At 47.8% G+C, this 14,939-nt stretch overlaps 4 protein-coding genes across 4 annotated transcripts; 1 reads left to right on the top strand and 3 right to left on the bottom strand.

The window, feature by feature from the left end:
* Window positions 1–1,113: 1,113 nt before the first annotated feature.
* F4807DRAFT_18221 (initiator tRNA phosphoribosyl transferase) lies at window positions 1,114–2,934 on the bottom strand. Its single transcript, XM_047993588.1, has one exon. It carries the CDS (start codon window positions 2,717–2,719, stop codon window positions 1,334–1,336), a length of 1,386 nt encoding a protein of 461 aa, XP_047859545.1. The 5' UTR covers window positions 2,720–2,934; the 3' UTR covers window positions 1,114–1,333.
* F4807DRAFT_405585 (uncharacterized protein) lies at window positions 2,880–4,677 on the bottom strand. The gene has a single exon (XM_047996229.1). It carries the CDS (start codon window positions 4,399–4,401, stop codon window positions 3,214–3,216), a length of 1,188 nt encoding a protein of 395 aa, XP_047859544.1. The 5' UTR covers window positions 4,402–4,677; the 3' UTR covers window positions 2,880–3,213.
* Window positions 4,678–7,834: 3,157 nt separating this feature from the next.
* On the top strand, window positions 7,835–10,974 carry F4807DRAFT_18166 (dynamin family protein). Its single transcript, XM_047993580.1, has 3 exons — window positions 7,835–8,322; window positions 8,388–10,415; window positions 10,470–10,974. The coding sequence occupies exons 1-3, from the start codon at window positions 8,022–8,024 to the stop codon at window positions 10,904–10,906; spliced, it is 2,766 nt and encodes a 921-aa protein (XP_047859543.1). The 5' UTR covers window positions 7,835–8,021; the 3' UTR covers window positions 10,907–10,974.
* A 280-nt stretch (window positions 10,975–11,254) lies between these two features.
* On the bottom strand, window positions 11,255–13,220 carry F4807DRAFT_455471 (GMC oxidoreductase; the record flags this gene model as incomplete). The annotated part of the gene is made up of 4 exons (XM_048000734.1): window positions 11,255–12,201; window positions 12,257–12,443; window positions 12,587–13,113; window positions 13,187–13,220. 4 exons carry the CDS (start codon window positions 13,218–13,220, stop codon window positions 11,255–11,257), a joined length of 1,695 nt encoding a protein of 564 aa, XP_047859542.1.
* Between the last annotated feature and the right edge of the window lie 1,719 nt (window positions 13,221–14,939).

Below are 14,939 nucleotides of genomic sequence, written 5' to 3'. Positions count from 1 at the left end.
TCGGGCCCGAGAGCGCTCGCCGCCTCCTCGCTTAACGACGGAGGATGGGGCCTCTATTCTCATAGTGGCTTTCAAAGTCTGGTAGAAGTCTGGTAGGGATCGTCTCGTACCTAAATCGAGGATCTCGGGCCCCACAGACTCCGAAGCTTAACCTCTGGGGGCCAATCTTTTGAGGAAATAAGGTAGGTCATACAGCCGTTGGGATGTATCGGGCCGGCCCCGTCTGCTAGGTAACGTTCCTGCATAAATCCTACGAGTCGCACAACACGGCGCGACCGAATAAGGAGTGTCGGAAACAACATGATGTTCGATGTTGCCGGGGTTCGATGCTGAAGTTGAAATCGATGTTCTGATTAATTCTGATCAATCACTTATTAATTCCCTAGGTGCGACTTTTATTTAGATGAAAGCCAAAGCTTGATAAAGTCAGGTTAGAAAGACGGAGGGTTTTCAGTTTCCACCCTTAACAGCCTCGGGTGCCCAACAATCACCGAACGAGCCTTTATAGTTTGCTCACGAACAGATAGCTGCCCAGGTGATCACCACCGTTCTCACAAGCTGGTTTGAGAATTACAATAGAATGGGACTAGTATCTAGCTTGAACCATGGTGTCGGATCTCAATTGGAGCGCTAAGACACGTGGGCGTTGATCTCAAAGACAAAGCCAACTTGTGTTGAGACTGTCACAGAATGATATCTCCAAATATCCTAAATTGCCTGATTAGAGTAATTGCGCATCTTGGAGGATTTGAAGATTATATAAGTGATACTAACAACCGGTCGTAGAATCGGTTGGATGGGATTCTCCCTTACTATATGGTAAACTGGGCTTCGAGCTCTGCTAATGAATTGATGCTGATATAGTATCACAACGTGAAAGTTGCTAAAAAGCATCCTAGCATCGCTATGAAATCTACCCACGACTGCTGCGGAAAGAGCGAGCACTGTGAATGAGGACACCACCGCTGATTAGGGGCTTCTAAGCTAACTCGAAGCGATGAGTTTCTGGCTGATGGGGTATCATACTCATCCTCTGCCTGCAACAAGCTGCCTAGTCTGAATATTCATCTGGTATCTATTCAGGTATGTTTGAGAGGACCATGTAGCCGCAATTATTTCATGGGCCTGGCTATATGGACCCCGAAAACATAGCGAAGCCCCTGATGAATTTGCGTAAATTGGCCAAACAACCGAGACTTCGAGGTCCATTAGACGACCATGGGAGGATACCTAAGTCAAAGCGGGTTAGATCGCAGGTAGGCATACAATAACGAGATCGTTTCTAGTGCTCCGTAGTAAGAACAATACAAAGTCTCAATAGCAACCTAGGCCTCTAACCCATGAGGAAGCTATTGACACTTTGCAAGGTTGTTCTGCTCGGATTCGCCTCGGGGAAGTTTGTCATGATGCGACTAAGCTTCACCCTGATATCGCTCTTCGTATGGCCGGATGGGGATAACTGTGGAGTAAGACTACCTTCTCTATCAGAATACTGGCAAGAGAGTGTAAGAGCTACCCCGACAGATAAATCTTTACCGGTTTCGCAGGCGATTAAAATCCGTCTCTGCTCAGGGGTCTTCGAGTCTGAATCTTCCGACGAACAAGAATCTGATGTCTGTGCTAGAAATCGCTGCACGAAGTCGCTGATGCTAGGAAGGGCCATGCGAAGATTGCGACTGGCAAGCTTGTGTTTACCCACACCCACTTCCATAAGCAACGGGCTTTTAACCCATGTACTCGGATCCGTGGTCTTGGAATAAATAGCAATGACGCAAGTCGATGGCGATGATGTATTAGGTAACGGCAAGCAGCTGACGAATAGACATGGCGCGATTTGCCTGGGACTCCCTGAACTCATATCCGCAATGTCGTCCGATACCAACGAGCGCACCAAATCAGGTAGATCCGGTTCCGGGGTTGATAGAAGGATATCCGCGTGGCGCCAGAAAACGGGTGGGGTTAAGCCCAGCGCCCAGTTCTCGGTATCATCGCCGGCGCCCTGGATGTAACCACCCTCACTCATCTCCCCGCCAAGGACTCTACGGGAGCTAGTGCAGCAGATTACAGGATGAAAGTCGTCGAATACTTCGTCCATTGGTACCAATTGGGATTCTTGCGTGACCCACATGGGTCTAAGGGGCTTCTTCACCTGTTGGCGCAAGATATCCAGATCGAGGCCGAGTGCCCTGAGAGAACCCACGTGTTCAGGGATTCTGGACTCGATCTGGGCGTGTTCGGATTCTGATACGGCATTAGGAGGGGTGTAAAACTCGTGAAATACCGGAGTATCGGGGAATAGGACATGGTTTAAGACGCAGCACCAAATCGGTACGGTCTTGCTTAGAGCATCCGGCATTCGCTTGCCCCTTCTGGTCGAGTCCACTATGATGCAACCATCGTTATTCCCTATGATGCTCAAAAGTTGGAGGTTCAGCCGTCGCGTGCTGAACCTCCATTGCCCGGTATGACCGTCAGTACTCTTAAAATAAGCGGACCCGGCCTTCGTCTCGGGAGGGATGTACCAGCTCCCGCATCGCTCATTGGCGATTAGCGGACGGGAGAATGCAGCGGCTACCTCAGACACGAAATCTGCATCTTCCCGTATGGAGCGCAGACGGTTGGTGATAGAGAGGTTGGCCCGTTTTAGGTCGCTAAGAATGCGTGAAAAATTATGGTTTGCTTGCGGGGAGAAAACAAGCTCGGACGTGGCAGTGGCCATACAGATATTTATATCCAAGTCGTCTATCCAAGTCGTCGAGTATATAGCTATATAGTGAGCAAAGAGCGAAAGTATCAATTGAATGAACCAATATAAAAGGTAGCTGGCGAAGATGCCTGAGCCTAATAAGTAACAAAATCAAGTCGGAGGTAATTAGACCATAAGGGGGGTTAGCACATTTAATAGTGGAGAAAGGCGCCACTGACAGCTTTATGATAGCCACTACCGAAAATCCTTGTTACAGTGGAAGGAGGCGTCTTATTTAATAATTCTCAAACCTCCATCTCCGACAGGTTACAGTTTCTTAATATCGATGAATTCAGTAACTTCCTATTTAATTAAGCAATAGGGGTGGGTATCAAGCAATCGCCCCCCATGCTCCGAATCACGAAGCGCCATACTTGAGGGTCGATTGTTGCTATCGTCGCATTATTCAGAGTTTCCTTGCCTCGTTGCAAACCCATTTCGCATCCCACCGTATTCACATATCTCCCTCAGCAGATAACATCTGCTTTCACCAGCGCAGCGTAGTCCGGATCTCTCTTAAGCAGGCACGGCGTGACCATCAGATCCACAATCGTATGCGATCCGAATCTACCCTTCAACTCCATCGTTTCCAGCCTGTACGGGAATCCGTAATTGAGTTGGCTATGGGGCTTGTCCGTCATCAAGGTCTGGTAGTGCGAGCGACCGAAGATCGTAGTCAATTCTGCTGCCGCGGCCACAATCTCCGATAATTTCTTCTTCAGCTCTTCCGTGCTGATGTCGATCGCGAATAGCTTAGTAGCTTCCAATATCTTGTTCGTCACTTCGGCCATGATGCCCGCGTCGAGCTTGCAAGTCTGGTGAATCAGTCGTAAGGTGTGCACTCGCCAGCCATGTAGTTCGTTGTCGGATGCCTTGACGGAGAAGAGGTTCGCCAAGTTCACGCAGGCGTCGCCGTGCTCCCTTCCCCACACCTGCCAATACTTTCGCAGCAGACACGTATACAGATAGCGCCAGATGAGGGCTCGGAAGATGTAGCATGTCAATTTCTCGTTGCTCATGTACGACTTCCAATGTCTCGTGAGGGCCTCGAATTCCGATCTTGACTTTTCCGGTACCAACTTCGGTTGGATGGTGTGATTGAATCTCTCTAAGGTCAGGGTTCGGACCAGGCCTCGTAGTTTCTCCCAGCGTATGATCACCATGTCGTCGGTGAAGTTGAGTTCCGGGATCTTGACGCTGCAGCTTGGAGGCGGAAATCGTCGCTGTATGGAGTCGCAAAGCTTGGTCTTCTCGGCCAGCTCCTCCGAAATCTTCTTGAACTTTTCCTCAGCCTCTTGCATTGCCGCACGTGTGATCACGACTTTTTCATCATCGCCGCCTTCCGCCTTCACGGTCGTGACCATAGCTTCATCAATCAAGGTCGGGGCCGGGATCAGATTCAAGCCCCCGCCTACATTCTTGGTTCCCTCTACCGGGGTGGGCGGTAGCTTCGCGCTACTTCCGGTTGCCGCATTCTCTTGGCGCAATTGTTGAATTTCTGCTTCGAGTCGTCGCAGCTTCTGATCGAAACCAACCTTCTCCTGTTTCCAGGCATTCAGTTCTTCCGTGTATTTTACACGCAGCTCTCTGACTTGGGTGGTCTTCTTGTGAAGCGCATCTTGCGTTTCGGCAAGCTGTTTTCGCAATGAGTCCATTGCCTTGAGCCTTACAGCTTACGCCCTCACGCCCTAAAGTCGCAGTTGGGGTTCGATGTTGGTAAGTTGGGTACTGCAGCTTAGCGTGCTAGTGGATGTGTAATGGATGGATTGTGATTTGATTTGTGTTTAAGTTAAGATGGTAATTTTCATCAGAGTAGATTTAATTATTAATTAGTGGGATCAAACTCTATTCACATCATTCCCCATTGCGTCGTCTTTACCATTTAATCTGAGCGTTATTGGTAGTGGTTTCTTCGATGTGTCTTTGTTCGTCACATACGTAACTTTAGTCTTCGGTTTGTACCCGTGTAAGCCGCCATCCGATGGTGGCTAAATTCTCCGCAACTCCCACATTCACATACCCATCCATCCCTCCTGTTAAATGAATGGCAAACTGTCACGAAAATGTCACTTAATTTTGATAGAAGCAATCAAATTACGTGCATTTCATTTCTCTGAATTTCCTAAAGAAAGTTAAATAAGCGTGGAAGTACCAAAGATTACAAGATATCTTAGGTGTGTACCCAGCTACTTAAGTAACTTAGTGTATGTAAGTGAGAGGAGCCCTCTCCATAATGCTTAGCAAGTTCTTGCAAGTCCTCGGCATCCTCCACCATAGGACTATTTATAATAGAAATATTTGTGGTTAATCTCATATTTATATTTCTCTTATAGCGATACTATTTTAATATTCTTCCGTGTCATAAACCCGCACTACTGCATCTCCCTTCTCCTTGACAATTGACACGAGGCGGAACTACCGAGGGAGAATACAACAACGCCGTTGCGCGAAAAACTCCAAACTACTCTCGCTTAAGGAACACAATATAGGTAGTATATATAGGAAGAGCCCTTTCTCTACTCTGTCCCAGGGCCAACAGCAACCAAATTCTCCCAAGAGCTGAACTCCGGTCCTGTCAGACGGCTGGCTCCTAGTCTTCCAACAGACCAGAACTCCGACAACAATGTAAATGCCCAATGGTTTGCAAGAATTGTTCTGTAAAAGTGCAGTTCCTTCCGTCGTATACTTTCCCCAAGACGCAGAGTGCATTTGGTTCATTTCGAGAATACATCTGGAGTGTTCTTGTCTTGTGTTGATAATCGCGTCCCATCCGAATGTTAATCAAGTGAAGACGGGCAAATGTGGATATGTTGTGCGTTATGATAGTTATTAGAGTCATTCTTTAAACCGTTTTTGTCCCGCTAGCACAGAGCGGTCCAGTATATGAAGGTGGCCTCTCTGTATTGATCCTCTCTCGTGAAGCTCAAGAGCGGTTCTCAGGGATATCGCTCCTGTTCTTCCTTTCTTCTTTTGTTTCAGCTTCTTTATAGGGTTATGTTCGTTCTCCATTCGATTTAGCTCGTGAATAATGAGCTATTCTGCCAGCCGTACCACATCTCGCCAATCGGGCAATATGAAGAATGGGCTGCAATGTCTGCAATGCCGTTACACTGCGAAGAGGAATTGCTTCTGCTTAGTGTCCAGGGACTCTCAGTGAGTTCGGATGCTGCGTTTCAAGAAGTCGGAGTTTAGGACATCCTGACAGATGGCCGATTCGCTAGGTAATCGAGTTGGTCCTCATGTACTTAACATTATATATGAAGTTGGCGATACCTTGAAAGATCTGTTTCCAACTCCACCTTTTCCTCCTAGATGTGGATTTCGGTTTCTCAATTGGTTGAACTGTTTCAGTGTGATCGTTCTCCTAGTTGTTCGTCCATCCGCCGCCTTCCTCTGACTTCATGGTTCATCTTCCATCGAGGACGTGTCTAGACCAGAAAGTGATCCATGTAGCCAGAGGCCGTCGGCTTTCAAAAAATTTATGTTTATTAATTGAATGTTCGGATGGGCTGACAGCGATTTGCTGCAATGTGGCTGCATTGCAACATTGCCTTCTTCATCGAAGCACATATATTTTCCGCTTTCGGCTTGGCAGCCAAAGACTGCAGATGCTCTGCGATTGTCAACTGGAAGAATCTGGAGTTTACGATGCTGCCCTTTGCCGCTTTGGTGTCGATTTCTAAGGCTGCTTTCGAATGCTTGGGTTTCTTGGTTGCTTGCTCATCCTTACTAGGATCATCTCGTCGGCCATTGCTTCCTCTCGAGTCCTTTATTGGGGGGACATTAGCCCCGACTCTGGATAAAGAGCATCTGTTTTTCCGTGGGACTTAGGACATGAATCATTGACCTCAAACCGAACGAGTTTAATATGAGTTATTCATCGATGTAGTCGCAGACTATGACGACACCCTCGTTAATTATGAATGTGTTGTTGGTTGGAAATTGCCTTCGTGACAGTGTCCATATCGTCAACACAGGCAGAGACGTAGTCGATAGATGTCTACGCTACGAGCTCTCGTCCTTCGACTTTGTTGGTGGCGGAAAATCAAGAGCCAGAGAATGAGATTTCTGGAGTCATTGTAGCGGCTTGATAAAGCCTTATATAGATGATGGGTACATAATAATGTGTAAAGGTGACAGACGATTTGTTTAGTCGAGATATCATTTCCTTAGGTTGAGAGCCAGATTTGAGATGTCTGGTTGGGATTGTGGAAGTATAAGTAGGGATTTAGAAGTAGGAGACGGGAAAAGGTGACATAACAGCAGTTCAAGTTCGTGCTCTAATGTTAAACAATTGTTACGGTGTAATGAAAAAGCTTATTAGGAAACTTTTCTCTTGATAAGAATACGGAGTAAGGGATTACTATTGCTTTGTAACACGTTATAATGGTATAAACGTCTCTAGACATGGACAATTAGCCTTTGGTAGCGACAGTTTCTAGTCAAACATCGGATGAATACAAACAGGTACTAACAACATTTCAGTGACTTATCAAAGTCACGTACTAAACATGTCTATAGATACGGAGCTGAACAGTTCCAAAGCTTTGAATATATCCATCCATCCTTAAAGTTACCCTAGGCACCCTAGGTACCTACCTGGATTCAGGCTACAACTTCGGATTATTCTTACCCTTGTGGCTTCTTTCTAAAAGATTGGGTAAGCGTTTTAACTCATATTGTTTCCAAGGTCATACCCGTCCTTGGCTACCTACTCTCTAGACTTCTCTGTCTCTCGGTGGGCGATTTCTATGGTACAGCTGTGCGGATAATAAACGTATCGAATTGGTGACCGACTGATGATTCTATTTGTGTGCGACTTCCAGCATATACTTATTCCTGTTGATGTATTAAATTAAGTTATAGATATGGAGCAAGGGGAAATAACTCATGAACGATAATGTGTGATGTTTTCTATTGTACTTTGTGCCTAGTGTAGTTGAATCTTAGTCATACATATATCCTTAACGGTTAATTGGCTTGTACCAGTGTCAGCAAAGCCACATGTATCAGCCACACCATCTTATCTAAGATCCCCCCTGTCCCGGACCCGATAAGAATACCCACATAATATTATCAACCTTGGAACTTCAACGCTCCACGCCACCAGCCCACTTTATAATCTGTGTCCCGCCATCGCTTGACCAACCTGCCAATTTACCAGCAAAACCCAATTTCTGCTGTTTCTGCCGTGTCGGATCGAGGACTGGAAGCCGTCGACCTTTATGGTTCTCTAATATCGGGTTTTAAATCGCCTCCGCATCTCACAACCGGCATGAGCGGACGGTTAATATCAGCGGTCGGGCGCCTCCCGGCCATGCGTTCGGCCTCGGTTCGAAGTTTGCGACAATATCATCAGCTGTCTTCCGGCGGTCTCCTTCGTGCCGATGCTGCTGTTCGCGCAACCCGCCGACGGATGTGGTTCCCGGTGAACTCATTCCACAACGCCGTCGCTGTACGAAATGCCTCCTTCGGCCGTTTCCTGCCTCGGTTGGTGGTCAAATTCATAAGGATACCTGCCATGGCAGGCGGTGTCATGATAGGTGGACTGGCTTGGATACAATATCAAGCTACACGTATGTTGACCCCTTGAAGCTGAGTTATAACGTGGTCTACGAACCTGAACTAACACGGAGTCTAGAGGCCGGAAATTACGCTTGGGATATTGTCATTAACACGAAAGATACGGTTGCAAACACGGCCACAGGCTTTATAGATGGTGCCAAGGATATTGCCGATCAGACGATGCGAGGGTGGCAAAATACGAAAGAGAAGGTTGAGCTACCAGAATGGATGCAGAGTATCCTAAAACTTCAAGAAGAGATAGGATCTGGAAAACAAGGTGATGGACCTGGTGGTGAGGAGCCTCCGAAACAGAGTAGAGCAAATGCCGCAGTTGTGGGTGGTGCTACCGCCGCTGCCTACGGCTACGATCAATCCTCCGACGATGATCCACGAAGTGCGGATGAGATGGCTAAGGATGACCAAATGATGGTGCTAACAAAGAAGATGATCGAAATTCGCAATATTTTAGCAAGAGTTGGACAGTCTAGTACCTTAACCTTGCCATCTATTGTCGTTATTGGATCGCAGTCGTCAGGAAAGAGTTCCGTACTCGAGGCCATTGTGGGGCACGAGTTTTTGCCAAAGGGGTCAAACATGGTTACCCGAAGACCTATCGAACTCACCCTTATCAACACGCCCGATTCAGATGCCGAGTTTGGTGAATTTCCGGATCTGGGGTTGGGAAAGATCTCTGACTTTTCCTCAATCCAGCGAACCCTAACAGAACTGAACCAGGCTGTCCCGGAAAGTCAGTGCGTATCAGACGACCCGATTCGACTATCTATCTCATCGCCTAACATCCCGGACCTCTCACTGATCGACCTCCCTGGTTACATTCAAGTAGTTGGCCAAAACCAGCCTTTGGAGCTTAAGCAAAGAATATCTGAGCTCTGTGACAAATATATACAACCACCGAATGTCATACTAGCGATTTCAGCTGCGGATGTCGATTTAGCCAATTCTACGGCTCTGCGAGCTAGTAGAAGGGTTGACCCAAGAGGCGAACGGACAATAGGTGTTGTCACGAAGATGGACCTGGTCGATCCCACTCGAGGAGCCTCTATCTTGTGCGACAAACAATATCCTCTCCGTTTAGGTTACGTTGGTGTCATCTCTCGCGCGCCGACAACGACTGGTTTATTCAAGAAGGGCAATACTAATGTCACGTCTGCTGTTACTCGCAACGAAAACTCATTTTTCTCAAGTCATCCTTTGGAATTTGGTCCCGGTTCGGATATCCAAGTTGGAACGTCAACACTACGCAAGAAACTCATGCATGTTTTGGAACAGACAATGTCAGCTAGTCTACAGTCGACGAGCGATGCGATACGACAGGAACTCGAAGAGGCTACTTATGAGTTCAAAGTACAGTACAACGACCGACCATTGTCTGCGGAGTCATATCTAGCTGAGAGCTTAGATGCTTTTAAACACTCTTTCAAGAGATTTACCGAGGAGTTTGGTCGACCTGAAATGCATGAGCTCCTAAAGAACGAACTTGATCAACGGATGCTTGACCTCCTAGCAGCAAGATACTGGAATAAGCCTATTTACGATTTAAGCGTCCCCATCGCCGAGCCTAACAGCCTTGTCGATCTTCCCAAAGCGGATCCTAACTCTCTCTATTGGCGTAGACAACTTGATGCTTCTACTTCGTCGCTCACAAAACTTGGTGTTGGTAGACTGGCCACTAACGTAGTAGCCAGCTCTATCCAATCCCGGATTGACGCTCTTATCAGCCACTCAACATTTGTGAACCATCCGTATGCGCGTCAGGCGATTACCGAGGCTGCTGCGAGTATCTTGAACGACAGGTTTTACAGCACTAGCGATCAAGTAGAAAATTGCATCAAACCTTTCAAGTTTGAAATTGACATGGAAGAACGCGAATGGACCGCAGGTCGAGATCATGTCCAAGGCGTCTTAAAAAAGGAGCTATCTGCCTGTGAGGGCGCTCTGAAAGGTCTCGAGTCAACAGTCGGTGGACGCAGAAAACTTAAGGAAGTCATGAACTTTGTCGATAAGGCTAGGAAAGGCGACGTCATAGTTGAAGGCGAGAGCCGCAGTGGCGCGGGAGGGTTCAGTGCAGAGTTGCTTGCTCAAGGTATGATGCTTTAATCCTAGCCTAATCCAGATTTACCCACTAATAGTTCTTCAGGGCGAGAAGCTGTTTTTCTGCGCGATCGTGCTGACATCATCAAGATGCGGATGCTTGCGGTCAAGTCAAAACAATGCGCTAACATCAAGAATAAATACCACTGCCCAGAAGTCTTCCTGGACGCGGTCGCTTCGAAACTTGCATCTACCGCCGTCCTTTTCCTTAATGTGGAGCTACTTTCCGAGTTCTATTACAATTTTCCGCGGGAGTTAGACCTTCGACTTGGACGGCACCTGTCAGATGAACAAGTAGAAAAGTTTGCTAAGGAAGATCCCAAGATCAAAAAACACCTTGAGGTTATCAAGCGAAAGGAGCTTCTCGAGCTAGTGCTTGAAAAGATGGAGAGCCTCAGACAGCTCGAAGGCCTAGAAAGAGAAAGGTCGAGGGGTGTGAAGAAAGGAGGAGAGAAAGAACGTGGACGATGGGGACTCTTCTGAGTTTATATATCGTCCTCTAGCTACTTCTGACGAATTATCATGACGGGGGGAGGAGTTAAAAAGGTTTATTTTGTTGTCATTGTGCGTGCTTAGACACACTTCAAGGTCCCAACTCGATGGTCGGCTCCATTGCTGGCGTGTTCGTGATGTTACATAGATTTGATCCCCCCTTTTCTTAAATAGCAATACTAGGTCAAACATGTACTGGATAAGAAGCTGATGAGAATTCCTGGAATCATGTTTTTTTATTAATCTATAATTCCTTTGATCCCTGGGCTAATTCAAGGACGGCAGGAATGGCCTATGTGTACTGCATCGGAGGCGTCTTTCAGGCCCCACCTTACTGACTTAGGCAAGATCATACTCGGCAATCAGCTTCTCGGCGCAAGTCAAGCCGGTGAGATACGCAACGATCTGAACATGACAGCTCGCGAGGATGGGAACGACACTCATATCGGCGACGCGGAGACCTTCGAAACCCATCAGCCGAAAATCCTTGTCGACGGCCGCGTCCGCATCTCCGGGCTTCCCCATCTTCACCGTTCCGGTCATGTGCCAGCTGGAGCTGATAGCCTGCCGCCAGTATTCCAGGTAGTCTGCGTCGGAGTCGCCGGCCGGCCCCGCGATCGTGGATACGGTGTCCTTGGCGTAGCCCTCGGAGCGCAGGAACCGGTTCACGTCCTTCAGGATCTCGACGGCGGCGCGCCGGTCGAACGGCGACGAGAGGAACTTCGGGTCGATGAGCGGAGGCGCGTCCGGGTCCGCGGACTGCAGGGTGACCTCGCCCCGGCTCTGCGCGTTGTACAGGAAGACGAGGAGGCACGAGTAGTTCAGCGACGAGTCCGGAAAGTCCGGCACGAAATAGTGGATTGGGAAGTGCGTTATGATCTCGTAGTGCGGCACCGTGGGTTGGCTCAGGTACGCTTTCTCGGCCTCCGGCAGGGCCTGGAATTCGGGGAGCGAGCTCAGGTGCGGGAGCTTGAACCATCCAATCAGCAGCTCGCAGGCAAATTTGGCCCAGAGACCGGTGCCGTCTTTCTTCCACTGCTCGAGCGCGGCGGCCATGGCTTCCTTGTCGCCGTAGAAGGAAGGCCGGTCGGTTTCCCCGTCGGTTCGTTGGTACGCGAGAGGCACAAACATGTGGTCCCGCAGTCCCTGGCCGATGGCGGGGACGTCTTGGACCACGGGGATCCCGTATTTTTCTAATTGCGCTTTGGGTCCGATTCCGGAGTGCATGAGGATTTTTGGGTCGTTAAGAGAGCCTCCTGCGAGAATGACTTCCTTGGATGCGAGGTCTGACGTTGGCTGTTTAGTGTCATGAGCTTTGAGTTGCATAAATTTCTTACTTACACTTCTTGCCATTGGATTCGACACCGACGGCCTTCTTGCCTTCAAGTATTATGCGCTGGACTGGGGCGTCTGTGATAATGGTCAGGTTTTCCGGCGTTGGCGTGAGTAGGTCTGCCGCCGTGGATCTAACCCCTTTTCCCGATGAGTTGACCCCAAGCGCCATTCCAATCGGGTTTCCGGAATTGTGCTGTCACAATCATTGTCAGCGACTACATCTTCAACTATTTCAATTTCCTCGCGGGCAATGATTCCTCAAATCGCATAATTGAGAATAACGGAGCCCCAAAACGGACTAAAAAAAGGATGGATGGAAGGGAGGTGGGGACACACATCCGGATTTAGAGGGAACCCAGCCTTCTCGAAGAGATCTAGAGTGGGTATCACATCCTTCTCCACCTCAGCCGCATAGCCCGTCTTCAAGGGCCCCGAGCTACCGTGATTCTCAGCCTTCGGCGCGGCGTACTTGCCGTCGACGCCCGCCGGGAGCGTCGGGTCGAATGACTCGAGGGCCTTGAACCGGCGCTGCATGTGGGTCCACCTGAACGCATCGTCGTCCATGAGGCGCGCCCACTCGTCATAGTCGTCGCTCGCGCCCGCGTTGTAGACGCTAAAGTTGACGGCGCTGGAGCCGCCCAGGCCCAGGCCGCGCGAGTAGTCGATCTCGCGGCCCGCGCAGTGCTCCTGGGGCGCCGTCTTGTAGCCCCAGTTCATGGCCTTGTTCTGATAGGTCACCCAGCGCTGCCCGTCCACCCGCAGGTCCTTGTCGTCGTTCTTGCCCCCGGCCTCGACGAGGAGGACCTGAGGCTTCTTCGCCGACTTGGCGAGGGACGAGGCGATGGAACTACCCGCCGGTCCGCCTGGGTGATGCCGTCAGCGAATTGCGAATGGTGAATTGTGGGGCTATATAATAGTGGTGGTAGGTTGACTTACTACCAACGATCACGAAGTCATAAGTGTCTGCCATAATTTCTGATTGCTTAAAATGTAGTCTATTTAAGTAGACTTTATTTAAAAAATGGCTGGACAGAGGGAAAGGCAGGTTTATAGGAACTTATTGTATTAAGAATTCAAAGAAAATGATGTATCGAATCGTCATTTTTGAATTACTAAGTGCCAATCTGAGCTTCTAGGACTCAACTTATGTATTCTTCGTGAAATCCATCTCGGCTCCGCGCTTGAATACGACCTAATCTCACCATCTACATTTAGTATCAGCGAGAAGAGAGGGGTTATGCAAGATACCGCTGATAAGAACCAATTACTGCGTGGCTTATAGCCACGGATCGAGAATTTATGGTAACCCGTCCGCCTTCGTGGACGGGGATATCCGGGGGAGAGTCAGCCAAGCGGTTTTGAGTGGTGTAAATTCACTGGTATGCTTAAGCTCATCGTACTACTTTAAGCTTATGTGATGATCTACAGATGCTAACCCTAGCATAACTTAGTAAGGTGGACACTAGGTTTTCGGCAGGACTTCTATAGGGGGGTTCGTATACCATATAGAGATAAAGCGATATTGAATGATAAAATATGAAATTTGTATACGTAGCCCTTATCTGCGACGATACATCTATAGAATTCTTAGTAACAATAAATATTGATTTACCAAGAACATGTTTCCTCGAAACTAGGTAGCTTTATTCGACCGTATTTAGTTTCATGCAGGTTGCTTCGAATCCTTCAAGAGTCCTACAAGCCCTTGAGAAGCTGACTTAACCTTAAACCACCATCATAATTGCAAAGAGCCTTTGTTGGGGAAAACAATCCACAGCTAGAATTTTTAAAGGGAATATCGATGCATTAGGTAAATAAACTATGGAATAGAGAAGAGTTAGCATATCATTATAAAAGAAAGTACTAGGTATATTATGAAGTTCGCAATAGCTTTCTCGGGACGAGTTCCTAACAGGTATAGAACTAATCATTTCGAAGTTCAATGGAAGGAAACTAGACGGAGAATCTACCGTTACTAGGTATGTACTGGATCAAATACACAGTAATTTGCTTGCTTGACTCGCTATGCTCAATTGGATTTCGTTTATAAAAGAAACAATCGTTAACCCGAAGAATTTGAGAGAGAACGTTACCATCGATCAGCTTCGCACGTTGATATGCTCAACGAAGCATGGTATTATAGTAATGCAATTACGGGTTTAAGTTGACTTGTAAGCTTGTCCCAGTTAACAGGACAATATAAACTTGTGACGTCGGGATAAAGTTGCGTGCATGCGTTGGAGTTCGTTACATCTCCGATGTTACCATTGTACATTTTCAAGTACAGTATCATAGAGCCTCTTCAATAATGATACCGCCCCCAAAACCATGATGAAACAATCTATTGGAGTAGGTATGATTTTACTTGTATATATGTAATTACTAAGTGCTGGACCATCCGTTATAGAGTAGCTGCCCCATGCATCCTAGCAAATTACCATTCTCTTCTATTCTAAAGCCATTAGGTTTTGAACATGGCTGTATGAAAGTGAGTAATAGTAACTCATTTAGCAGAAAAACGAACGACATATGGAATAGGGGTAGTAAAAAGGGGGGGGGGGGGGGGGGGGAAACCAAAAAAAGGCACCGATTGGCTGGAATTGTACATAAAACCTTGGTACCTATGTAAATAGTTTGTTCCCCCCCATGTGATACAAACCGGAGGGGGTTTGCACATGGTTAAAGGTTA

Source organism: Annulohypoxylon truncatum (genome assembly GCF_022578515.1).
Source record: "Annulohypoxylon truncatum strain CBS 140777 unplaced genomic scaffold F4807scaffold_1, whole genome shotgun sequence".
Taxonomy (NCBI): Eukaryota; Fungi; Ascomycota; class Sordariomycetes; order Xylariales; family Hypoxylaceae; genus Annulohypoxylon; species Annulohypoxylon truncatum.
This window is presented reverse-complemented; position numbering and strand designations above follow the sequence as displayed.

Coding starts and splice junctions, on each gene's coding strand:
- F4807DRAFT_18166 (XM_047993580.1), top strand. CDS start 8,022: ATGAGCGGACGGTTAATATCAGCGGTCGGGCGCCTCCCGGCCATGCGT. Junction 8,323..8,387: donor GATACAATATCAAGCTACAC/GTATGTTGACCC, acceptor CACGGAGTCTAG/AGGCCGGAAATTACGCTTGG. Junction 10,416..10,469: donor TGCAGAGTTGCTTGCTCAAG/GTATGATGCTTT, acceptor ATAGTTCTTCAG/GGCGAGAAGCTGTTTTTCTG.
- F4807DRAFT_405585 (XM_047996229.1), bottom strand. CDS start 4,401: ATGGACTCATTGCGAAAACAGCTTGCCGAAACGCAAGATGCGCTTCAC.
- F4807DRAFT_18221 (XM_047993588.1), bottom strand. CDS start 2,719: ATGGCCACTGCCACGTCCGAGCTTGTTTTCTCCCCGCAAGCAAACCAT.